The sequence below is a fragment of the Columba livia genome, chromosome 9, assembly GCF_036013475.1.
Source record: "Columba livia isolate bColLiv1 breed racing homer chromosome 9, bColLiv1.pat.W.v2, whole genome shotgun sequence".
NCBI classification, from domain to species: domain Eukaryota; kingdom Metazoa; phylum Chordata; class Aves; order Columbiformes; family Columbidae; genus Columba; species Columba livia.
Window position 1 is genome coordinate 17,872,915 of NC_088610.1, and position 26,300 is coordinate 17,899,214.

General features: G+C 41.5%; 1 protein-coding gene across 19 annotated transcripts in view; it reads left to right on the forward strand.

The window, feature by feature from the left end:
- Positions 1-26,300, forward strand: part of DOCK10 (dedicator of cytokinesis 10) — a 153,080-nt gene that overhangs the window by 11,027 nt on the left and 115,753 nt on the right. For 2 of the 19 annotated variants that reach the window (XM_065074066.1, XM_065074063.1), the window contains exon 1: positions 465-15,646. The exons of 13 other annotated variants lie outside the window; for them this stretch is intronic. In XM_065074066.1, the coding sequence (XP_064930138.1) occupies positions 15,482-15,646 (165 nt within the window). In that variant the 5' untranslated portion in view covers positions 465-15,481. Of the gene's footprint in view, positions 1-461; positions 15,647-26,300 lie in introns of those variants that run through there. 4 more of the 19 variants (XM_065074057.1, XM_065074056.1, XM_065074067.1 and 1 more) reach the window with 4 other exon arrangements.

The window sequence follows — 26,300 nt, forward strand, 5'->3', positions numbered from 1 at the left end:
TATTCCAGAGAATCATGTGGTCTGTATCTTTTGTATTCACATATTTGCAATGCATACTAAAATATGTGCTGAGCTATCATGTCTCCATTGTCAGTATATAGGCACACTTTTTTCCTTCCATTCATGTGTAGCAGGTGGACTTCCAGCAGCAGATAAAGAGCAATTTACAGTAACAACACATAAGTGAAATATCATACACAGCTCTCATCTGAAAGCAAGTTACTAAAAAGCATCTGTCTGTTCCAAAGCTCACATCTCACTTTAAGGAGCAGTTGCCATTTGCATGAGTAACAGTTGTTTTTCTCCTAGAGCTGTGTGATTGTACGGTGCTTCTGCTGACACCATTTCATTAAACAGCTAAAATTGCAAACACTGGTGGAAACTAAGTCACAGAACATTAAGTAGAATTGAATGATGCTGGTCTCTTCAGTGCTGCTTAATTTTTATTCTCACAATCAATGAGAACTGTTCTAGAAGTTAGTTAGGAGAACTTACCAAATGGAAATTCAGGGGATACATGAGCAGAAATTTAGCTTATCCTCTTTCCTGGTGAAATAATAGCCTATGGTTTAACAGCTCATTTTAGAAATGGAAGAAAATGGGATGAGTTTTTTATGTAGGAATGATAGCTCCAGCCTGCAGTGGATGTTGGCAATAAAATACTTATTGCCTTCTAGGCAATACTATTACTACTACTACTACTAATGCTATTACCCTTTCTGCAGCAAGGGTAAGGGGATAACTGTTTGCAGACTGGTTTCAGGTGGAAGTTACAAGTTACTTGCCTTGCAATAAGCACGATGAGCAGTAGCACAGCAGGACATAACAAATGATGTGCCTCGATATGAGCTTTATCTCCTTTATTTTCTTTTTAAAGTTGTTCTTGCAATGAGAACCCTTCAAATTGACTAGGCATGGCCTGTATGTTGCACTTAAACATTCTTTTACTCTCATTTCTTCATTCTTGTATCTACCCACTCTCAGCTTTTCTGCCCTTGCCCTTTCCAGTCCTTAGTCCTTGCTGCTCTTTGTGTCTGTCTCCCACTTGTCTCTGAGCCTCTGTTAATGCCCCTCTGTATACAGGGAACACTATAGCAGCTGTCACCCTATCTTTGCTTGCCATCCACACCGTCTGAAAACCCACTTCTTCCTGGAATTCTCCTTGCCAGTTCTTCAAGCTGATAATCTCTCTGTTCCTCCTCTTCACTGAACAGCTATCCTGTCGTGCTCTGTCTAGTGACTCTTCTTGAAAGGAGAGCTTCTCTGCTCTGTTTGTTACCTTAAAGAATTTCTGTATCAGTGGTTCCTTGTTTTGTACAGTGTGGAAGACAATGCAATGCTTTGATCTGTGAATGTATCAGTAGATTTATACTTATTTTTAAATAGACTTAAGTAAATGGCTATCTGCCACAGCTAACATTCGTTTCCTTGGAATAATGTACCATATGTTTTTGAGGGTTTTAAGCAGAGATACTTGGCATTTAAGTTCCATGCTGACGGATACTGCAATGTGCTGGAACAAGCTGTAGGACCGCTATACTTGATCTTTGTGCCCTGACACTTCTTGCTTTCTGTTTCCTACCACTATTTCACAGCACATTTTTCAGAAGAGTCTGACTCCTAATCCTAAAGGATCTGGCAGGGGTTCAGATTTGAAAATGTGAGGTTTTTTATTTTTGGGATGTGTTTGTGTCATTAAGAATGGCAGTCAGCAAATGACATAATCGGAACTTGAAAAGCTGAGATAATGAAGCCGTATGCTGCAGCAATGAGGTGTCACTTCTTAATGTGGGGTTCATCCATTGCTCCAACTGATGTACCTGGGTCTGACATCGTCCCAGCAGCACCTCTTGAATTCACCTTGCACAGTTTGCATTGCATCTGGTCAGCCTTGGTTGTGTTATTGGTGCGAGGTGAAGGTGGATGTGCTTTCAGAGTGGCAATAAGAGTAAGATTGCTCTCAAGGAAAAGCAGCAAAGTGGATCTTGCCATTTTGCCCCCAAAAAACAGATGCGGTTTTACAAAAGGACATGTATCAACCGACTGCTGACAGTTAAAAGGATGAAACCTTTAGAAATGAGAAGTCCTTTTATGTGTGGTTGTTAATAGTTTAAAATACAAGAATTACAGGAATTAAAACTAAAGAAATAAAAAGAAATCCCTCTCACGTGTTTCCTTCCCCTTTTTAATTTTTTTTTTTCCCTCTCTCCCCCTCCTTCTTCCCTCTTCATTTGCTTGGAGGCTTGAATCGGTGCAACTAGATGTATTTTCATGTAATGCTACAGAACTTAGGTAGATGATACTAAATGCAAATATTTAGGACAAGAAGATAATCTTTGTCCTTGTCTTTCCATTGTGGCTGTTGAGGGTGAGCCTTTGGATCACTCATGTCTGGAGCTGCCTGGAAGTCTGCCTGTTTGGGCTGCTTCTGCTGTTCTTTGCGGGGCTGTATGAAGGCATGTGCGTTATGTTTTGGAGTAGGTGTGTTTGTGTGTTTTGGGTTTTTTTTGTTGTTGTTTGTCTTTCAGTCCAGTTAAATGTTAGGTTTTGATTTAACAACTTTGTGTACTGACACAACTGTGCCTCGGGGGGAACCACATTGAGACAGGTGCCTTCAGTAGCAAAAGCCTAGCACGTTAGCACGCCATTCTCCTCTGATTCTTGTTTATCAAGATTTTTTTCCTTTCTTGAACAAAAATGCGTGAAAGTAATAGGCAGCCTAAGATTTCATTCAGTTAATTGTTGTTAACATACGTAGGGCAAAAAGAATAAGGCAGAATGACAGGTGTTTCCCGTAACCAGTATACCACACAGATCCTGCTGTCATCAGCTAGCAAGGACAATTTAAATTATTTTTCTCTGTCTTAAAGGTACAAAAATAAATGAAAATTGAACCATGACGAAGGAATAATACTTTCTCATTACTATTATCATGGGCTCCACTTGTTTTTTTTCATGTCTGTCTGTAAGATAACTGTAGTAAAAACTAGCAAAGAGCAAGTGCTAACGTTAGGACTGCTTTTAGACAGTTTGGCAGGAAACACCATTTCCTGTTCTGTTTGATGTTCTGTTGACTTTCTCAGAGATATTAACCCATCTGGGGCTTCAACATTTGTTGCTACAGTGTGATAGACAATGTCAATAACAGCCAAATTTAAATATCTTTGTTGCTTTAAATAAATTGAGCAGATTCTGGTTAAAAAAAATAGAGAGTTCCCTGTTAATTCTTTTGATCACAGTGTAATGTCTTCAGATCTGCACAGTTGAGTTGGAAAGTGGGATTAGATATACCTTCAAAGCATGGACCCATATTGGTGTGGTTTGCTCTTCTGGGTCAGGTTAGAGCTTCCAGAAGTTGTGTGTCACAGGCAGATGTTGGGTTCCTCAGCACTCCTAAACAAATAATAATTGTGGAGTCATTTGATGATGTGCTTCCCAGATCAGCAGATAATTCTACATGGGGAGCAGGATGGTGGATCCATCTTCTCCATTCCTTCCTTCAGATTAATTTTGCCTTTGTCTCCTGAAACCCCAAGCAAGTGCTATCTGCAGTCCAAGGGTAGCAGCAATTCCAAGATAGAGGTGAACCTCCCTTGACCTTTCACTGCAGCTGTTTCTCTTGGCTGACAGCCGTGTGAATACTGGCTCAGCAGGATGTCTTCACTTACTTAGGGCAGTACCTCCTGCTAGGGTGCAGCCATCTTTTATGGCTGGCATTCAGGCTTGTGGTTTTTTCAAATCAGATGCTGATACATGAGATTTGAAAGTGAGAGGGTGTGCTGCTTCACAGAGTGGTGGGGTCGGCTGATAAGCTTGTGCTGGGTGGCGTACATGTTCTCAAGGTGTCTCACTTGAAATGCTGTGGCTTCCGTTTCCCCGTGCTTATATATGCCACTGACAATCTGCCCCAGTGCTCTCCTTTGTAAATTGTTGACTTGATCTTTTGTGAATCATAGAATCATTTTGGTTAGAAGAGACCTTCAAGATAACTGAGTCCAACCATAACCTAAATCTAGAACTAAACCATGTCCCTAAGAACCTCATCTGTAAATCTTTTAAATACCTTCAGGAATGATGGGTCAACCATTTCCCTGCGCAGCCTGTTCTAGTGCTTCACAACCCTTTCTGTGAATAAATCTTTTGTGAAGAGTAGTCATATTGAATTTAGCATTACTACATCAAGAATAAGACATTGATACTGAGAGTGAGTAATGTAACCAAGTCCGCCCTTATGCCTTACAGCGTGTGTTTAGTTGTGTGTGTGTATGTCTCTGTTTAGATGTAATTGTTCCTAATTTGCTGAGGTGCTTGACAAAAGCGTAAATGACACCAAGGTGAGAGCTCTTCTGTTGGCTGCAACTCTGTGTTAACATGAAATTATTGTAACTTTACACATAAAGTGATAAATGATTGCTAACTTCTGACTTGAATCTGACTAGAGCAATAACTATATGTTGGGGTAAAGTTCACCAGAAATGGAGAGTTGCTATCTCTGTAGCTTAATTTCTACCAGAATTTTAAGAGAAAGTTAAGAATATTTTTTCTTAGTGTGAAAAAGGGATGTTTAAAGGGAATCTGCATGTATCTGTCGTATTCACTTGGATATGGCATACTCTAATGAAAGCTTTGGCAGCGTAGACAACCAGAGTGTTTACTTCCTTAAAAAACAACAATAAAACAATTTTTAGGGTTGACGTTCCAGCGTGTAGTCTGTAACATTTAAATTATTTACTTATGCATTTGCACTTTTTCAGCTGGAGTTACTTAAGATCATAAGCCTGTTGAATACTCAGCTGCCAGCAGAAGAATGAGAGGGTGGTCCAGGAAGTTGGTCATCTATTTAAAAATCTAATTGCATGTTCAGCACAATTAGAGAATTGATTGCTTCCCTGAAATAAATCAATACATTTGTAAGTGTAAATACCACTTCTTGAAAAGCATTATCTAGCTGTTTTGTTCTTTATCTCAGAAATCCTGGAAGACTAAATAGAAGTCAGTATTTGGGTACTACCTAAAATTACTAGGATCCCTTGGAAGTTCATTTGAGATGTGTCGTAATAAAAGAGAGAACAACGTTCCCTCCGTTATATACTAGATTAATTTATTTTTTTTAGTAATGCATTGAAATGGTCCTACAGGAAGAGGGTATTTTTTATAAGTATCAGTTAATACAAATAAAGTCAAGCAGGTATGATTAGGACTTTGATAATAAAACCAAATGACTTGCAATCATATATTTCAGACAGTGAGAACGAAAACTCTTTGCACATATGCGTATTTAATTCATAGTTTTTATTCATATTTTATCTCCTTTGGAGTCCAGTATTCATCTTTCAAAACACACATGTTAATAATCAAAATATTATTCTTCTAAAGATTTTTGCCTGAAATGCCAACCAGAAGAGACATATGTTTTTAGAGACTGTGTTACAGCTTAACAAATACAGACCAAACAACTTAGAGTTGGACTGGTCTTGCTAATTTTGTATTTAATTAAATGGAGAGCCTTGTGGAAGTGAATGTTAACTGGTACCAGCAATGCAGATTGGTTAGTTTTGGGTTTTGTATGATTTTATTCTCTTCTGCAGTTCAAGTAAAAGAAAGGGAGTAAAACCCTGGCAAGAGACATGAAATAAAAATCACACGTTGCACAGAAAAGCTGTCCAGGGGACAGAACACCACAGTGTCGCTCATTAGATGCTAAAATAGCTGTTACTCAACTTGGTACAGTGAGCACATTACTGTGCTGTGAAAAAAACAAAGCAAGATCATTTCTAAAAAGTGCAGGATGCTTGTAGTTGTTGTTTTGGTTTGCCTTTTGGAGTGCTTTTTCCTTTCCATGGTGATAAGGGCAAAACTGCGGTTTTCAGGCACTTTCTAAGGTGGGGCGTGAGAAGCAGCAGCAGAGCTGGGGATGAGTTGCTCCAGGTGTGTCTTTTCTGCAAGGAGTATGACATCCCACTGAGGATTGTTGGGCTGAGAGACCTTGTGGGTTTTTGCATGCTGGTGGTCTCGCTGCTCCATTATGCAACTGGACTTTCTGGCTGGTGTAAAAGGGGGAAGATATGAGCCTCACTGAGGTTTTAGATCTGCTAAGAAAGGAAAGTTTTTAGGGCTAATCAACCCCTTGTTGTAATCAAGAGGATACCTTCTTGTAATAGCAGCTAGCAATACATGCCCACGGATGCTGTTTCTTTGAAATGTCTTGTTTTATGAAGACTGATGTGTATGCCAGTAGGATTCTGCATAGAAATTCATGATTTGCCAAGTGTGCTTTAGCTCCAGAAATGTCATGGTTAAGATATACATGACATGATCAAACAGGGAAAGGCCTCTTGGTTTGCTCCCCCTCAACCTGTCAGATTTGGGCTTTTTTTGTTTTTTCTTTTGTTGAGCAATATTTAAAAGCAAACAAAAACCCCAAGATAATTCCTTAATATCTACAGCCTGAAACACTTCCAGAGTCCTGATTCTTACCTTCTTTATTTTGGGAAAAACTGCTGTTGGATTCTTGGCACTAAGAACAGAAGGATCTGAAGCCACGTTATTATACTACTAGTGGAAGTAATCCATATTCTTCTTGTGGGATCTTTCCTGTCAGATAAAAGGATACATCTGCAGCTGCTTTGCTTGGCAGAACGGAGCGATGGGACATCAGCACCTGAGATAACACAGTTTTTGCTGGCCTCTGCATGTACAAATTTTACTTTGCATTTCCTTTCTTACTTTATCCACATGTTGTGCCGCATTTTCCATTTTGCAGCTGTAGAAGCTTATGCTCTGAAATTGAATGAGATTGTTCCTTTTGGTTCCTTGCTCCAGGCTGAACTCTTTGCATCTAGAGCTTGTCTCAAAGTGAAATTGCCTTGAAATAATAAGCAGGGATTTTACAGCTGACTTAAAGTTGAAAGAAGCTTGATTGGGAGCCTCTTTTGCTCGCTTCTATGTTAGGTTAGAAACAGAGCTTTCTGCAAAGTGAAATTATATGGCCTAAATGGCCAGTTTGTATCCTCTTGTTCTTGTCTTTGTGTTAGCCTTTGGCTTTAGTAGCTCTTCTGCTACAGTTGTGTTTAGGGTTCTTCCAGGGAGGCACAAATTCAGGCTCTGGTTTGCTAGGCTGAATGAGCTGTGCTCTTTCAGAGTCTCAAAATAACTTAGTTTGGAAGGAACTCCTAGAGGTTGTCAAGTTCAGCTCCTTGCTCAAAGCAAGTGTAACTAAATAAGGTTGTTTAGGCCCTTGTTTGGTCAACTGCTTAGACTCTCCAAGGATGGAGATCACACAGGTCTCTGTAGTTCCCTGCTGCAGTGTCTGACCACCCTTCATGGTGGAAAACTTTATTGCATTTAATTGGAATCCCCTGCCAGTGCATCTTCCAAGAAGAGTCTGTCTTCTCTATACCCTATTGCTAGGAAGGGTATAGACTGGCAAGATTTCTCATCAACCTTCGTTTCTTAAGGTTGGACAAATTTATTTTTCTCAGCAGTTCCTCATGTATTGTGAGGAACTCTGACTTGGTGACCTTCCAGAGGACTCAGTCTAGTGTGTCAGTGGACTTGTACTGGCTATCTGAGGACTGGGTCCTCTCTTCAACACATTCATTCCCTGGTAATGTTAGCAGGTCTTTTCTGCAACTGGTTCATTCTTCAAGATGGCCAGACCTGTTCATATATTCTCAGTGGTGTCTCACTGGGGTATTAATGTAATTATTATTAATTACAATAGTATAATACTTTCTTTCCTAGAGATACCTTGCATTATGTCCAAGACTACACTGAAGTCTGCTCATGCCAATGTCATATCAGTAGTTGATAATAATTTTGGTGCTGGCCACTGCTTCCAGCTCTTTCCCCTTTATTTTCAGCTGCTGAACTCCCACCTTGCAGTGGAAATTCTTATCTTCAAGGCATTTGATGTTTTGAATTAAAAATTTATTAAATTAACCTGGAATGCTTTAGGCAACTAAACTCCTGGCTCCCATGGGACAGTCCATCGTTCTTGTGAGGGAGTCTGGAAAGGGATTTCTTGGCTTGAAAACCAAAACCCTCCTGTGAAAAGCATGTGCAGAGCCAGGTGGGAATTGAGGCTGATCTCTATCACGTGCATAGTCTGATTCAGAGGCAGAAGGTTTGGATACTACTCTGATCCTGTCAGTCTGGCTCTGAGAGAGAGAAAGCAGGGGGAGGGAGGAAGGATACCAAAACTGGGAGACAGGAGATGAGCCAGCTCAACCTCTCTGGCCTGACTTCATACGCAGGAAAAAGTGTTTTTTCTTTTTCATTTTTAATGCAGACAAAAAATGGTTTGGCTCCCAGGTGATTATTCTGAATGCTGATATACTAAAGAATGGGAGACTGTGCTGGAAAGCTGTGATCTAGGTAGAGACACCGTCCAAGTTAACTGTCTCTGCACAAGACACAGTGATGTGCTGGGGAAGAAGTAATTGCAATCCCTGGTAGAGACCGCAGGTCTGTGGAGTTGGTGAAGTTCTGTATGTGTAGATATCAGGGTCCCACTGAAGGATACAGAGCAAAGACTCATGTCCTTTGTCTTGGCTATTCGACATGTGCCATGAGTCCTGCTTTTCTAGCTTATCTGGTAAGGCATGTTCCTATACCCATCTTGTGTAAGTGGTTAGGGTTTGTGGATGAAGCCTGACCCATTCATTTAATATCTAATTTCACTCTTTCTTAATGCTAAACAATGTGAGAAACATTTAAAAAAAAAAAAAAGAAAAAAGTTATTTTGAAAAACATACAAACATTTACTTTATGTAGTTATTTTTGGTATGAAGTTAAATATTTCTTTTTCCTGTTACATGCTTAAGGAAACCACGACAATGCTCTTAGCTGATCTTCAGAATATTTAGTGCTATTATAGACATAGTAGCCACTGAAGTGCATTGAAATAAGAAGGTTTCGTCACTGCCTATAGACTACCGTTCTCCCATTTTATTTAATCTAGGATCCCACTGATCTCATGGAGGCTTTAACTGTAGAAAACTACCTGTCAAAGTGAGAAATTACTTGAAAGTCAGCAGGATGCTTCACCTGAGTTGAAAATAAGAATGTGGCAACTATTTGCATGCAAGTCATAAATTTATTTCATATTTTGTGTAAAGATAATATTCTGAGAAACCCCTGTAGGGGTTGAAGCTCCAGAGATGCATGCTCTAGCCCAGCTTCTGTCATTAGCCTGCTGAAAATCCTTAATTCAGTCTTTTTTTGTCACTTTGTTTCCTAAACTGCTGTGGGATTTTGGACACATATCGCATGAGAGTAATTAAGAGTACTCCACACAACTTCTGTGTAATACCAGTCACAGGGAGCCCATTTCTGTGGTTATCAGGCTTTTCTCCCACCCCATCTGTACATGATGGTTTCCATTTTCAGCAGGCAAAGTCAAGAAACAGCAGAGCTGTAAGAGTACGTTTTACAGCACAAGCTCCTGTGATCAGTTATCCAGCTGCCCCATGGCTGCTGTTGCAGGGCCCTTGCTGGGCTCCCCGTGCCCGGTCCATATCCTCCCGTGAGCAGCCTGCACTCCAGGTAGTGCTCTGCCACGTGGGTTGCACAGGGTGCTCTGAGAACAGACACAAGCTCTCTTAGCCTGCTCCATTTTTCAGTGCCACGTGTAGCACTGTGCTGTACCGGCAGCCTTCAGGTGGTCAATTCTTAGTTTATAAAGGTAAGTCTGTGCCTAACTTGTCATCCAGTGTGAACCATGCAATATTTCGAGAGGTTAGATAGAAAACTGCGATTCTCATTCTACAGCCCTTCCTTTGGGCTGTCTCCCTAGCCATGGTGGAGAATGCCTGACTCGGTTTTAAAGGTTGTGGATAGTGCAGTTACTTGTTGTTGTTACCGTAAAGAGAATATTTTATAAACATGGTCATTTAATTTATAAACATTTAACCTACTGAGCTCGGTCTGGTGGTGAATTTGTCTTTCATGTACTACTCCCTAGAGGGTGCCATACACTTACTTTCTCAGTCCTTCTCTTTGCTCTGCAACCAGGTGACATTGCAAGGGTTTTGTGGCAGTGCTGGGAAGGTGGCTCCCGAATGTTGCTCTAGTGTAAGCATTGCTTGCTGCTCTAAGGTACGACAAAGGGAAATGAGATAATCAAATAGGAAATGCTGCTTTCCCAGGCCACTATGGAGCACCTGTTGCAACTAAAGATGTATAAAGCCTGTGAACTTCTGACTCTCTCAGTCACCTTTGGCAAGGACCCTTGGGCCCACTCTGCTGTTTGAGACCTCAGTGTTTCTGATATTTAACTGCTTTGAAGCAACACTTTGAAATATGATGCAAGAATGTTTTTAAATTACTGTAAGAGGGTATGTTATGAGTGGAAGACAGAGATGCTGTTTATGGCTTTTATTATAGCAACTGTGAGTGCTTAAGCTTTCTTTGAAATAAGAGTGTGATCACCATATATGTTTTTGGTTTTGTTTTTGTGTTTTTTTTCCTCAAAATGTGTGATGGCAGTGGTTCAGCCTAGCACTGAACAGCCTCCTCTGTCACCAAGCTAGCTGCCCTGAACACTACCTTTTGGAGTACTTCACCCATCTGATCGAGGTCTTGATGCTGGTTCTTCAGAGGCTGGTTAGGATTCCACTGCTTGTTTTGAAGCTGCAGAGCATGAACAGAGACTTTCAGACTTGGCTACACTTTTTTCCCCTCTGTTTTCCTTGCAAATGTCTTCAAGCCTTTATGAAAACAAATACTGGAGACAAAGACCTTTGATGTATCTGAGGAAAAATCCCTTTGCTAAGAAGATAATGTCTATCAGCTCATTTTGTTTTGGAAGCGTGATGTGGGTGATAGATCATACGGTGCTGAGAGATGACACAGTAGCTCACCAAAATGTGAGTGATCCTCATCTGCATCAAGATAGAGACTGTAATTCTTTTGTTGCATCTTGCTTCAGATACTTCTCTTCTACTTGTATAGGCTAGACCTCAACAGAAGTTTTATAATAACTGTGGGTCTGTATGTGGAACTGTGAGTTGCTTATGTGTTGTTGAGAGCTGCTCATCATTTGTACCACGATGATGTATGTGGAATAGTAACTCATGTAGGTTAGCCTTGAAAAACTGAAAGACTCACTCTACTCTTTCCAAGAGAACAATTTGTGCTTTTAAACAGTTGGGGCTCGCAGTGGGGTCTGACTCCAGAAGTGCTCAGCCAAATGCTGTGTCTGTGTGTACCAGTATATCACCTGGACTGGGACCATCCCCAGCGATCTCTGAGCTATGTGAGGTAAATAGCTCACCTGATATATTTTTGCATTATCTCCAAAGGATTTTCAGTGAATGGACATTGTTTTGCCAGTTTATTAACCACTTAGAGTTTAGGTAAATGGTCCCATGACTTGGCTTCAGAGTGCCAATAAGTTGCTGTCTGTGACAGTATCTTTGTATAAACCTGCTTTATACCAGTCAGTACCTTGCTCGACTGGGTATTTGGGCATCCTTTGGTAAGTCAGAATGGTGGCATGAGCATTATAATCTGTAACAATGCTGTTCTTGTTATTTGTACTGTTACGCTCTCTTTAGTTCCTGTTAATGGCTTGGGGCTTTTGTGGACCAGACTGAGCAGACTGTCAGTAATTTCCAGGGACATTCCTATTTTTGTGGATGACTCCTGCAATCACCTGTTGTTGCTGTTTTAGGATTGTCACACTTCAAGAGCTTCTGCGTAACTTCTAGGTGTGGGTCATGCACACATATGCTAGAGATGGGGCTTGTTTTCTGGAGAATTTAAAGGGAAAAAAAAAAATGTATGCCATCTTGACAGCTGAGCAGGTGTGGGCAATGGGTTCTTCTAACCTGCAGCCATCCTTCTTGCCTGAGGAGAATGCAGCCTGCTCTGGGGCTGGAAGGAAGGATCAGTGTTTCATTTGGAAAGTCATCCTCTCATTAAAGGATCTCCTTCAAGGGCTGCCTTTCTGTCATCATGTTTAAAGCCTTCAGCGAAGACCAGTGTAGCAATAGGTTATATACTGTTTATTCAGATGACATTAATTCAAATGACAAAAGAGAAAGGAAAATTAATAAAGAAAGCTGTGGGAATGAAACAAACTTTTAATGTCGTATGCTGAAGAGGTATGAAATAGCATCTTTATGGTAGCATCTTTAGAAAGTCTCAGGGCCTGCCGAAACAGCAATGCAGGAATATTGTGGAAGAGAAATAACCTAGTGCTTGGAATACAACGGGTTTACTCTCTGCTGCAGAGCTCTTGCCAGGGACAGTTTACCTTTCCAGAACCTGGCTGCCCATTTGCAGAGCTGGCATCCCTTTCGTGTGGAAGCTGAGGCTGGATGACGGATAGCTGTTAGCTTGAGGATCCAGTGCCTTTGAACTCTGCTTTCTTATCCTGTACTTTATAAGACATGGCAAGTGTGACCTGACCCACTTCTGCTCTTGCACAGCTTTGCTGCTGCACAGACCCAGCCCTTGGAGCTGGCAAGGACCCGATCACTGAAGTCATCTGGGTTAAAACAACTGTCGTGCCTCTCCAGTTCTTTTTTATTGAGGTACCTGTAGTGGTCTGCTTCCCAGCCTGTTCCTGTAAACCATCATGCAGGTGTTACACACCTGATTCGCATAGCTAAATGGTGGTTAAGAGTGGAGTGAGAGTGGGCAGCGGATGGCTTCCAGTGTGGATATTCCTTAGCTCAGCGTTGTTGCCAAAGTCTTCGTAATGGGGAATTAAGGACTTGCTTGCACAAAGAAGTATTTTGCATCCCAGGGGATTTCACTGAATTCACTTTCTGGATTAAAGTGCTAATTAACACAAAATAATGCTTGGTGCTGCACTGTAAGAGTAACTAACAATGTTGATGGTTGGCGTATAAGCGTAATGTATGCTGATGAGATCGCTCCATTTGAAAAACAATGCTGTGGATACTGGGTGTGTGTGTCCAGGCATTTTTAATGGATTGGGAGGTTTCCTTTCCAATGATAGCTCATGCTTCTGTGAGATTTCCTTAAAATAGAAGGGTTTTTTAGCTCTTCAGTGGTTTCTTTTCCCCTGTGCATTAGCTGTTTTTTTCTTCAGTTCTTGAATTTTGATCAAGGCTTGGAGGCTACTTTTAGCTGGCTTTGGCTTGTTATTTGACTAGGGTTTGGACTGAGTGTCATTTTTCTCTCCTAAGAGATAAACTGCCAAGATTGTGTCATTTCTCTTTGTATCTAGTAATAGCTTAATCCACAAATAATTGTAATGAAGTCACTTGGGCTGCTGGAAGAGAATCATTTGATCCAAAGACCACTGAAATGAATGCGATTCTTCACACAGTGAAGCAAAGCTTTGGTTCAAGCCCTAGGGTGCTATTCCATGTATGCGTGTGTGTGTGTGACAGTGTTGGTCTGTGCTATGGAAACCAAATTTCATAAAAATCCCTGCCAGCTCTCCCAGCTGAACACTGGTGAGTAAAAGAAGATGCTGTACAGACAGGAGATGCGTTAGCAGCCCCCAAGGTAGCAGAGCAGTTGCCATAACAGCCAGCAACAGACGTTATCCAGGCCCATATTGCTGCTGCTGGAATTGAAGCAGGAATGTAAGTGTCCCAGCTGCCAAGTGCATCTTCTGTGTGGCCAAGGTATCAGTAGCAGTTCTGCAGCAGGCAGGGGACCGAAAATATAAACAATGGCAGCAAGAGGCAGCAGGATTGCTGGTTTGGTGCAGAAATTACCCAGCTGTGCCATCATGCTCTTATAGTTGCATTAGACAAGTCAAACGTGCAGGCAGGATGCGAGGTCCCTCTGTGGGGTCTGCTGCTGGGTGGGCAGCATGTCATGCCTGGTGGGAACTGGGGGGAAGAGCTGTGGCTGAGCTGGTGCAGCCCCTGCCAAGGCTGCTGACTGCTTTCTGCATGCACTTGAAGCATCTCACTCTAAAGAAACAAAGGCAAGAAATGATGACAATGAGTTTGTTGCTTTTAAAGGACAAAATTAAAGGGTTTAGCTTTTCTGGCAAAGGCTTTAATTAAAATTATGATGTCTTGCCAGATCACTGAGCAATTAAACCCTAATCAAGCCCAGAAGAAAGTATTTCCATGAAATGTTTTCAGTGCAATTCCTGATTTAGATTGTGAGGAGGAGTATTATATACAAAGATCTCATTAACAGACATTATAAGGTTGCTTGTGCCCTCATGAGAATTGATGACAAAACTCTCATGGCCTTCATTAGAAATCAGAGCCTTTTGATGCAAGGTAAATATGGTTTTGGGTGCACACATAACAAAGTTATACATATTAGCTTAAAAGCAGCTTATCTGGAAACCCTATTGGAAATTCTTAGTTTTCCTAATGTATAAGAGAAGTCTATTTTCTGTTGATATTTTTAGTGCTAACTTCCTCTCAAGTGCTATTATGTTACGCTCTCTGCCATCAGTGCTCACTGTGTTTCCAGGTCAGCCATGTGATTGCTGAGCATCCCTGCCTGCCTTCTGAATGACTTCTCAGGCAGGAGCCAGAAAGGCAAGTTGTTACTGCTGGCTGCCGGCAGCTGCTTCCCCCTGCTTGAGACCCAAATGATAAAACACTGAAACGTGTTCCTCTTACCCTTCTTGAAAGCTCATCGGTATTTGGTTTGGTGTGAGACCCTGTCAGCAGAGACCCTTCTCAACACAGGCCTCCTGTGCAGATATAAAAATGTATTACTCTGCAGAAGGCACACGTGTGTGGGAACACACAACAACTACACTATTGAAAGGCGTTCCAGGGCTGTACACTGCTGTTTCTCATTGAGCCACGGCAATTTTAGCATGAGCTGGATGAAGCGGTCCAGATTTCTGCATTTCTCTTTTTTACCACTTGTTACATTTACAACTTAAATGAGCTTGCTGTGCTTCAGAAAATTGCAAGAGGTGAAAAGATTAAAGCCCAAATCCCTCAGTGGGCTTAAATACGTCTTTTCTGGTTTTCTTTTTTTTTTTTTTCTTGTGGCAAAACACCCTAGGGCAAAGTATTTTAAAAACAGCAGTGCTGATAATGAGAGCTAATAGCTTTCCAGATGTTTGCTATTTTGCTACATATGACTTTTTTAAAAAGGTATTTAAAGTGATCCTTCCAGTTGTTGTGGATGCCTCTGTGTGTGTGTGTTTAATGAACAGCTGGCTCTTTTGAACTAGGAATTTTAATACCTTCAGTTCCATGACACTGGAATCGGAGGAGGCGGCTGATTGTACAAGAGAGAGAGCACATTTTCTCATGAGAATTCAGAAGCAGAGAGGGAGGGCAAGAGAAAAAAGCATCGTAATAGTGCGCGTGTTTCGGTTTCAGTGGATCAAATCTTTCCTCTATCTGCATCCAAGCTATTTGGTTGTGATCAGATGATCAGAGCTCAAGGAAGCGATTGGAGAGCGGGCTGGCTGCAGCTGCACTGTAGGCTGTTTTCAGGGACAAGGAGCCACTGTTTTTCAAACATAGCATAAACATAGAAGTTATTTTGTAGGCTTCAGGATGCAGACATGGGTTGTGCTGCCAGCATTGTTCTGCTCCAAGCCTTTCGTTCTGTGGTACAGAGGAACTGTCCACATATCTGCAGGCGACGACGACAAGAGGAGTTGTCACATGAAATTCTGCCGCTGGATAGCGATGATGAAATGAGCAGACCCAGGACTCTCATCATAATGGTACGGTATACTTTAATCGGCAGAGAGAAATGACAGAATTATTATTACAGATATTAGATGTTACGTGATTATTTTTTTTGTTTAACTATGTGTTTGTAGAGAAAGAGCATTGACAGGCTATTTGTCACTGTAGATTAGTTTGCTCATAGATTTGCTGTCTCTGTCAAAGAGAGCTGAAATGTTACTTTATAGGTGAAGCTGTGAGCTACACATAAGCTCTTTATAAAGTAAATGTTCCGTTATTTAATTGCTGGTGAGTTTTGTTGCTATTTGTGAGATAGGCAGCACCGGAGCCAGTAGTGTGGTTATGTTTTATTTCAGACTTGGAATTCCAAACAGCAGACAGCTTAGGAAATGTTTACTAAGTCTGTTCATCATAAAAACAAAAACAAACGCAAAAGCCAAACAAAACAAACCCGCTTTACTTTCACTCAGGATGCAGTTGGAATTTATATCAAGTTATATGCAAATAAACTCCAATATATCTTTGTCGCAAACTGTTTGCAGCAGTAAAATGTTTGCTGGATCACTGCTTTCCGGTTTAGTGAGTTGCCTCCGTTATTTGATGAAGGGGGGCTTGAAAGGCTCTTTGTCTTTGAAAGTCATTTTCTTTCTGAATTAAATTGGATTGTTTTATTTTGTGGTGGGGACATAATAAGCATTCCAGGATGTTTAGGTTTATCAGGGCACTTGTGTATATCATTTGAGTGGTAGAGAGTTACATGTATAAAAAGTATGTCATGATGAAGTCCAAAGTGCATCCCCTGACACCCCACTGTATCACACAGGGCAGTAACTTAGTTGTAAGGGGGTGATGGTAACATCAGAGAATTGTATAGCTGTCACGAGATCCAGCAGTGGTTTGAACAGAGCATTGCTGCCCATAGAGAGGTGTGTGGTGCAGTCATGGCAACTATAATAGGTAGGACCTGATCCAAGCAGTGCTTTATGTATCAGCTGAGGCTATTATCCAGTGCATGGGAGAGGCTAGTGGTCATAAGGAGAAAGGGGGTGGATTTCACTATCATCAAGCTGATGCTTAAGCTGCTTTTGCTTTAAAATCCAGTATCTATAAAGCAAACCTTTTTTTTTTTTTTTTTTTCCCCCACTTAATGGTTAAATAAATTAAATAAATAAATAAATAAATGAGCATTTAAACAAATAACTCTTTCCTTCCTGGTAGTAATTTCAAGCATAATGAAGTGAGAAGGATCTGGAAGAAACTGCAGAATGTCTGAGCATGGATCACCTGTGCAACTTGCTTCAGTCCTTGTAAGAAAGGGAGAGTCTTGAGTGTCATGGCAGCAAGTTCTATACTAGCCTCCCATACCCAGACACACTTATCAGCAGCATGAGTTGCAGTTCTTTGTGCAGTATATCCTGGGAGAGTGGGGCTCCAAGAGCTACAGTGAAGGTCCCTGGGCTCTCAGAGGTGTGAGACTTTGCTGTGGTGCGGACAGAACTGTGTCAGCTGTCTATCACCCCGCAGAGCTAGGCAGACCCAGAGGAGACATGCTGGTCAGGTGTTCTGTTACCTGCTGCTGAATGCGGGCCTTCTGGGGTCCCTTCTCTGTCTCAAACACATCCACCCATCACACGAAGAAAGGCTTTATGTTTTCTGCAGCAACAGTTAATGCACTGGTGTTTGTCCTGTGAAAAGGCTGCCCTTCCCCAGGAGATCATGGGGTCATTTTCTCCCCTTGGTTCCATTGAGAAGAGGACAATGAGCAGTTCAGCCCTGTCAGGAGGCTGGTGTAGGTGCTTTGGAGGAAAGGTGCTTGGCAGGGGACAACTCTGGGAAATTATCTTCTCTCACACACCTTTCAATTCTGGTTGTATATTATTACTGTGCCTTTTTGTTTAGAAGCAGTTAACTACATAAACTGTCTAAAATAATTTGCCGTTGAACTTTGCAGCTAGGCTTAGTAATGGTGTGGAGACCTGACACTGAGAAGAAAGCGCTGCTTCAGAGGACCTCTGTGGCAGAAATGGATGGTCCTGTTTCCACCAGAATTCATGTTACTTGAAAGAGCAGCATGATAAAGAGGGCTGGAGGCTACTGAACCTTAATAAAGAGTGTTATGGTCCTAACAGATTATGGTTTTTTTCCCCTGTGTCTGTTGTAGATCATTGGAGTTTATGTCTGGATAATACAGTGGAGACAACTATGTAGACAAGCAAAAGAGTGTTTAGTTCACAGTGTCATTATGCACATGGTGCAGATACCAGGAGCTAAACTGATCCAAGGAGATTACTGAGTTTTCATGTCTGACGGTGGTGACTGATTGAGATGCCCAAAGAAGCGGGGTGAAGAAATCCCCAAATGCAGAGTATCTGAAATACACTGACATGCCTGGGCGCAATCACCAGAGGCTGTTAGCTCTTGTCAGCTAAGATCTGGCATTCTATCTTTCCATGCATTCAGATGAAGTGGTCCTTCTACTTGTAGCCTGTGTGCCATTGACTATATGCTTCCTACTGAGAGTGTTAGTGTTTGGTATTGATTTCAGGAGATAAACTGCGCCTCATTTTCGAATGGCTTTTTTAGTGCCCAGGCTCTGCTGCATGTTCTTGCAAGTTTGCCATTCCCATGTGAAGCAAATCTCATTGTTGCCTTTATATAGAAAGTAATCCTGAGGCAGAGAGAACAGCAGTCTACCTAAAATACTTCCAGTAAGTATACAGCTCTGTAGATATGCCCCATTTTCCTTTCTTAATCCCTGAAGGGGAATATCCTTGTAAGATATTCTTCTAGGAATGGTGCCTTTGCCAGTGGCACTCCAGGTGGTAGATGCAGTGGGTGCACTTCATGAGGAAGGAAAGGGGAAGGCCCAAGTACAGCCTCAGCTATTGCTTAACACCTACCTCCTAACCACTGAATTAAACCTTTAGACTTTACAGCAGATACTTCTAGCATTCAGGCCTTGCAGAAAGTGATGTATTTATTCACAGAAATTATTTTTTCCTCTTCAGTTTAATTAGAAATCTGATTTTATCCCTGGGCAAGGCAGATTGGTAGTCAGTTTTGGATCTTGGCTGGGTCCACAGAGAAGGAAGAGATGTTAGGAACACAAAACTGGAAATTCTTTGTCAATTACTGTTGTGTGTCATCTTCTCTTGGACACGGTCCTGGGAGTTGCCAGAGACACACAAAATAAGTATCCAAACAACCATTAACTAGATGTACAATTCAAATGTGTTCAGTAACTCTACATTTAATAGATCATCTTCTTTTCTGTACCTTAAGAGTGTGTCTGTAAAAGCTGGTTTTCAAAATAAGTCAATGAGACGGTGAGGTTTGAGATGTTAAAAACCTATGTAGAGTTAATACAAATTACTGTACATGTTGTTTCTGCAAGGAAAAGGAGATGCCTAAGGGAAGAAAATTTAGTACATGAGGTTATGTGGAACTGTTTGGTGTGTGGAGTGGGGGCACTAACGTTTAGGATGATGCTTTGCGTTTGGAACTTGTAACTTGAAAAGAAAGTTGAGTTTTATCTAGTAGGTCATTCTTTGTTTTTTCATGTGATTTATTATGAACCCTGGCAGCTGAGATTTCCGTGGAAGATAAAAGCAAAGCACAATATTTGAGGATATAATCTTCCTTTCTGCCTTCCCCCTCCCGACCTTCCCTGGCTCTTGGTAACCAACTACACAAAAGCATAGTAAAATATTTTGCATTTTGAGTAAAATACCGTAACTTGAACTGACGTGTTAGCTTGAACACAGCAACAGAGCAAGGTGACAGTGCTATTCTCTTTATTCAGTTTTTCATCTTGGAAAAGAGACAGGTTGCAGAGATTTTTCTCTACTCTTTCCAGTTACAGAAGTAAAAGAACCTCCCTTGTAGCACAGATGCGGGGTGGCTGCTCTGCTCCGATGTGCAGATGGGGCTGGGGCGCTGCCCGAGCTGCCTCTCAGGTCACTTAGTTTGTGAACAGAATTTTAGTCTTCTAAAAGTAGAAACAATAAAAACATGGTTTTCAGATTTTTTTTTCCTCATCTAATACTAACGTTTAACCCAGAATTGTGTTCCTCAAGTTTTGTTGCATCATCTGTGTTAATTTTAATTTTCTAGTTAAAATAATTCAGTGCATTCATTTCCTCATTTGTATGCATTTACCTTCTGAAAATTTGTGCCACATGCAAACGAAGTACTGTCAATAAATGGCAACTCTAAGAATTGCAAGGTCTCCGACTCATGACTTACTGTTTCCATAGGTGGGAATGTGTCTGTGTGCACTGGGATGGAGAGGACTTGCAGCGGCTCTTGGAGGTTGGCATGAGGCTCAGGTCTGAAAGAGAAGGGTGTTCTTTTCCTCCAGTGTCTTGGAGGAGGGATCGTCTTTGAAAAGCAAGACTATCCAGGGCTGTAAAGTTCAAAAGAAATATTCAAAATATTCAGCTTGTAGCTCAAGTCAGAAGCTTCAATGCGTGATACGTTTTTAACAAACAATAAACAGATGTAGCTTTGTTTGACCTTAATCAACTTCCACTTTGGTGCTTAGCCTCAGCAGAAACAGAAACAGGCCTATGTTTGAATATATGAATAATGTTAGAGTGTAAAGAGGGAAAGTAGTAAGTGATGCACAAAATGCAGTTCTACTTCAGAGCCATTTTTGCAACTGTTCTTTTTACCTTTATGACTTCTTTGCCCTCTGTGCCAAATGCCCAGGAGGGCTGCAGGTAAAGGCTGGGGATCACCAGCCCCTTCCTTTTCCTGCTGGTTGTTCCCAGGGATCCGTGGGGCCGAGCACCCCCAGCAACAGAGCAGCATAAGAGGGACCGTGTCCTTCTATCCCTTTCAGAGCAGGGTTTGCTCTTCTGTGCTGAAAGACATTTGGTTTGGGTTTTTACCAGTTTATGAAGCAGCTATGGCTCTGGGTGCAGCTTCTTAAATACCGAGGAGAATGAGCCCAAGATGTGGATCTGTTTTCGTACTTCAGTGTTCCAGTAATATGTAAAGTATGTATATGGTTGAAAAAGATATGGCATTAAAAAAGAAAAAAGCCTTTTTCCACTGAGCAAATCTTCTCTATCTGACTTTAGTACTCTGAGCAACAACGTTTTCTATTGCTTTCACTTCTTATTAGTGTTGTGGCAACGTGTGTAGTATGACAATACATTGAATGAAATTATTATGAATCTATATGAGTCTATTAACCAAATGCCTATGACATCTTAGGGAGAGTGTGGACTCAAAACAATAAATTAATGAAGGATTTAAAAAATAAAAGAGGATTAAAAAAAAAGCGAAGCAAGATATTTATTTGTAAGCAATATGTACCTGAAGGAGTAGAGTATAAATTAAAGGGGCACAGAAAAGTCTCTCTAAGTAGCAGTCCCTGGGAGTGCTTGATGAAGGCTTTGTGGTTTTATGCTTATGACAAAAAACACAAGTTAAGATGTATCTTCAAAATGCTTCTTGGGAGATAAGAAAATTGACCTACAGAAAGGCTAAGTACCCTGATTAAAGCCAAGAAGGCAAAGAGAGAAAGAAATACAAGAAAGAAAGAACGAAAGGAGAAAAAAGGCAAAAAAAGCAAACCACTTCAGGTTTTTCAAGCTTTGGCCATCTACAGCCACACTGCTTTGCATAATAAGGACATTTATAAACAAATATATGCACACACATGCTTGATTTGTCACAGTTTTGTCTGCGATGCTCTGTCTGCAGTTCTGCTTGGCTCTAGCTCTGATGGGCTGTAGCAAGTGCCAGTTTTCCATGTTTCACTTGGTTGTTTTGCTCTTTAGATTTTCCTACAGAGGAAGGCTGGAGAGTTGAGAAAAAAATTCCAATGATCTGGCTGGTGTGGGATTTTGGAATCGAGCGAGCTATGGTTGTAGGAACCTAAAGCTTTTATTTTAGACGTTTATTTTATTATAACAAAATCCACATTAAATACTCCGGCTCGTAACACATCAGAAAGACACAGACAGGTCATTCCTGCCATGCCAGGAGCTAACGGCAGCCGGGACGCCGCAACCGGTTCATGCAAATGAACGACTCGAAGGCTCGATTGCGTTTCTAGTGCACTCTCAGAAATTAGTGCGCTCGGAATCTCGTTAGGTCTCATTTACCATTTTGCTCGGAGGTGCAGAGGCACAGGGCGAAGCAGCAGGATTGACAGAAAGGTTGAAGTTTTAAACCAAAGGAAGGCGTTTATCCAAACGGTATATTTTTGGTTTGTCACCTCATATCCTAAATATTAGGCCAGAGCACCATATAGCACCATATAGCACCATATAGCACCATATGCTATGGTGCCCTCATATGCCAAATCAGCCATGGGTGCAGATCTTGAATGTGTTTGTCTGCTTTCCTGTGTTTATCACAATATTAAATGCTGGAATAAGTTAAAAAGAAAATATAAACCCTGAGTAATAATGAAGAGATGAACATAAATCTACATGCCAAGCACTAGGCACAAGATGAACCATCTAGAATAACTAAAAAAATATCTTTGGAGTTCTAGAGGCTTCAAGAAAAAGCTTTGCAATGTATTTCATGCAAAGTTTATTAGAGGTATTTTGTTTCATGCTGTTAGTGGACAATGTATAATTGGGCAGAAATATATAAGCATTTTATATATAAATATATACATATATTTATGTGTATATATATGTATATTGGTGACCAGCAGTCTCTAGGTCTATTTTCAGAGATGTTCTTTGCTTTTTATGTGCATCTTGTAGTATTATGAACATCAAATAGTTCCAGACTCATAACTCAGTTCAAATCATTTGGTGTTTTCCTCCCACGGTGAGGCTGTGCAATGGGATATGTGACTGATCCTGGCACTGCACTGACCAGGCTGCGTGGACAGGTTAGGCTGACAGTTCATATCCACAGAAAGTGGAAGGGACCAGCGATCTGCCTGCTGCTGTGTCTTGGCTGGGCAGGAAGGATATGCCACACTGCCCAAGTTCCAATACAACAGCACATCTCCATTAGTGGTGTTGCTGTCCATAGTGCACAGGAGAAGGGGTTGGGGCAGTGCAGGCAGTTTGAGTGAGCCTGAAGGCTGCAGGAATCCACCTGCGATGCTTCACACTCACACCGAGCATGTCTGGGGTGTTTGCATTAACAGGTGTGCCTGCAGCTGGAGCCCTGACCTGTGCTGTGCACAGCAGCTGGAGCAGAGAGCCTGGGGCTGGGAGGGGAGCAGCAGCCTGGGGGCAGCAGCGCTTGTCATCTTAACGTCTATGCACTAGCCTTGGCACAGGCTTTGGTAGACTGGCTCTCTTCTGCTGAGTATGGTGAGCTGCAATGGAGTCCAAAACCGTACAAAGGAATAGTAAATTAAACTGGTGCTTTCAGGAGACGATACTAGTGCCAGTCCTCAGACCTTGCCTCTCACTGACATTAACTCACTCCTGGCTGCAGGACTGAGAGCCAGGCTGGGCTTTATTTTTCATGCTGTAGTAGGTATAGAATCCTCTGAGTAGAGCTGATGAGGATTTAAATGCATGTAGCTGAATCCAGAGTCTATTTCAGGCCCTTGGCTACAAACAGAGGGATATTGATTTAGCTGGGAAACAACTATGCCCTGTAAGAGGTATGCTGAGTGAGGAAGGGAGCCATAAAGAAACTGAGGCCCCTGGAGAACACTGGCCAGCCAAAGTACTGCCAAAGTGAAAGCTGCTGGGAGAGGCAAAGCTGGGAGGGAGAGCTGTCGAGGCAAAGGCACTGTGTAAGAGAAGAGTTCAGTGGTGAGAAAGAGAGAAGCCGAGTGGAAAATGCCATTTAGTCTCATTTTAAATTAATTGGGCACACTGCTGTAAGATTTGATTTTTGAGGGCAAGCCAACACTGCTCTACGTTGACACATAGAGATATTCTGATACTGCTTTTTCATCCCTCTTTGTTCTTATCAAAAGCTTTGGTCTTACTTCACAGAGACCATACCTCTCTCTACTGTTGTTAATTCCTCCTCCCTTGCCCTTCATCCACCCTTTCCTTCCTAAAGTGGAAAGCCATCTTGTGCTTTGACTTCAGAATAAATGTACTCCAGACCTCTCCTGAGTGGACTGGAAATCTGAATGGAGTGTGGCAGAATTGCTCCTGATATTTCTCACTTCCATGAAGCTGCTTCTTTACAACTGTAATCTTAATACACTTGGTCTAAACCCAGTTTAGATAAACCAGAATTACAGTTCAGCACATTTCAGACAAAAGCCTTATGCAAAGTTGAATTGGTCATGAGAGATGACGAGTTGTACCTCTGGGCCTTTATCTCCATGCTTCGTACTCATCCATCTATCAGAATAATTTGGTTTTAATGCATGTGGAAAGCCTTTGTTGCTCCATGGCCTCTCCAGCAGTCTCTGGCCGGCAATGGAGGGCACAGTGCAACAGGAGTCACGTCACGTAATAGCAGCTGCTAAGCCATTCCACCATTAGCTGCCATGGAAAGATAAATCGAGGAATAGATGCTGTACATCTATACATCTATAGTGTAAACTGAAGTGTGATTAATGTGTGTGGTAAAACCTTGTGTGGCTGTCATTGGTGATCATCTCTTTTTCTGTGCATCCCAGGGGGTTTGCCACCTGTAAAAACTCTCAAGGGATTTTCTGACTTCTAGATTACATTTCCTGAATCACACAAGGTTTTGACAACAGCCATCACCACTTTGTGACTATTAGATGACTACTGCTGCTGTGTGGGTGAATACAGCCTAGTTCCAGGTTGCGATACCTCCTGTAGCTTAAGAGGGACTGGACAAATGCAGGCAAATGGTTTTGATGTTCCATTAACCAAAAGGCAAAATGCAGCATTTCATTTCCAAGGCTAAGCAGCATTTTGGCATTTTTGAGCCTGTCAGCTAGTACTAACTGGCAGCTCTGCTTTTGTGAGTGAAACAAGAAATGAATTATCTGCCAAAGTACTCAAGTAGCTGGGCTCTGGTTCACTGCAGTACTCCTGTTTCAGGAATACAGCAACAAACACAGTGTCCTCAGAGCATTTGGAGCTAAGGAAGATGGAGGAGGATGGAGTGTCTAGGAAATACAGGAACAGTTCCTGGTCTTGTAGCTTTTGAATCACTTCCTTAAATAATTAAGGCTTTCAGCTTAAATTAATGATTGGAGTGAGGAGTAGCACAGTGGGGAAAGGGTGAGGATTCAGCACCAAGAAGCATGTCACATGAATACTGCAGGATATTTTGGGTGACAAGGGTCTGACATCATCCTGGGGTGTTGTTCCTAGTCTAGCCCAGCTGAAGCTGGATCATGTGGTCCATGATCTTCTACCCTGAGGTGTGGTGGCTGTGTGTATGTACACATATTTCCAGTCAGAACAAAACTGATTCCTTTGTTGTTCTGGAGCTCAATTATTTCACTTCTGCTAGGACTCTTATTTTAAACTTGGGGAACTCTGTAAATAAATACATATTATATATATAAAAAAAAAAAAATCACGTTTTTAATCCTGTTAATTTAGTGCCTCTTCAGAACAAAATGTTATGTTCTGTCTAAACAGAAAGAATTTGTGTGCAATATCTTCTACAATTGCAGTCTGTTAATAATTATTGCCAATTTGTGGTTAGCTTAACACATAATAGTTTCTCTGTGTGTGGTTTTCAATGAAAAATAGCCATTGTAATGTTTGTCAGACTTCTTTCTGCCTCAGGGATCACTCTGAATACAGTGTATGGAACCAATTGAATAGAACACTTCATGCCTTTGGTGTTTGTTTTTCCTCACTTCTCATCTGTCAACTGCTGTGCTCATTTTCTTTTCATTAGTTTTGATACTTGCTTGAAGATGAGACGGCCAGATTCAGTTCTTAGTTATACGTGTGCAAATCTAGCAGAACAAAGTTTTGACTCAATGCAGTGAAACAGATCAAAAAGTGTAATTCTGTGCTGCTTGCATGTTTAGCTCAAAAAAAAAAATTCTGAAGTTAGGGTGGAAAATGTGTGTGGCCTTGAGAGATCAATCAGTAGTTAACTATGTAACTAGGACTTTGGGAGTTGAACATCGTGTCATCAATCACCAATAACTCTCTTTGGTGTTTCAATACGGGTTCAGTGTTACCTTGGTGTTTTTCACAGGTTGTGACTTATGTACTAAAATTGGCTCTTTTACTGGGTGAGCCTTAACAGTAAAGAGATTAATTACTGAAATGTAGATTCCTGGAACTAGATGCTCCACTGTCTTTTTTGAGATGTTTCTTCCATTAGTAAATTCTGTACAAGAATGCATTGCAGCTGTCTCTATAGGAGATCTGATATTAGTGGGATTACAGAGGAGGACAAGTTCTTGGGAGAAATGGAGCTTGGAATTTGGCCTGGTTTTTGTCACTGTTAGATACTTGTGGCTTTAAGGTAAAGAACAAAAGGTGTTCACATAGCTGATCTGCGCTTTGTTCTTTTCATTGCCTTAGCTCTTTTCCTGTCTTTAACCCATTCTTGCAAGTGCTTGGGGAGCCTTTTCTCATCTCCCTAGAGCTCCCAGAACAAACAGCCAGGCATGGAGCATCCACCTGTCAGCTGGTGCTTGTGTCTCCCTTTGCTTATTCAGGTCGTGACTCTGTTTTGGCTTTTGCAACGCTTGCGTTCCTCCGGCTATTGACCACCGTTAGCTCTTTGGCTTTAAGCAAGGGCACAGCCCTTGAGGAGGTGCAGTGATCTAACCAGTTATCTAAAAGC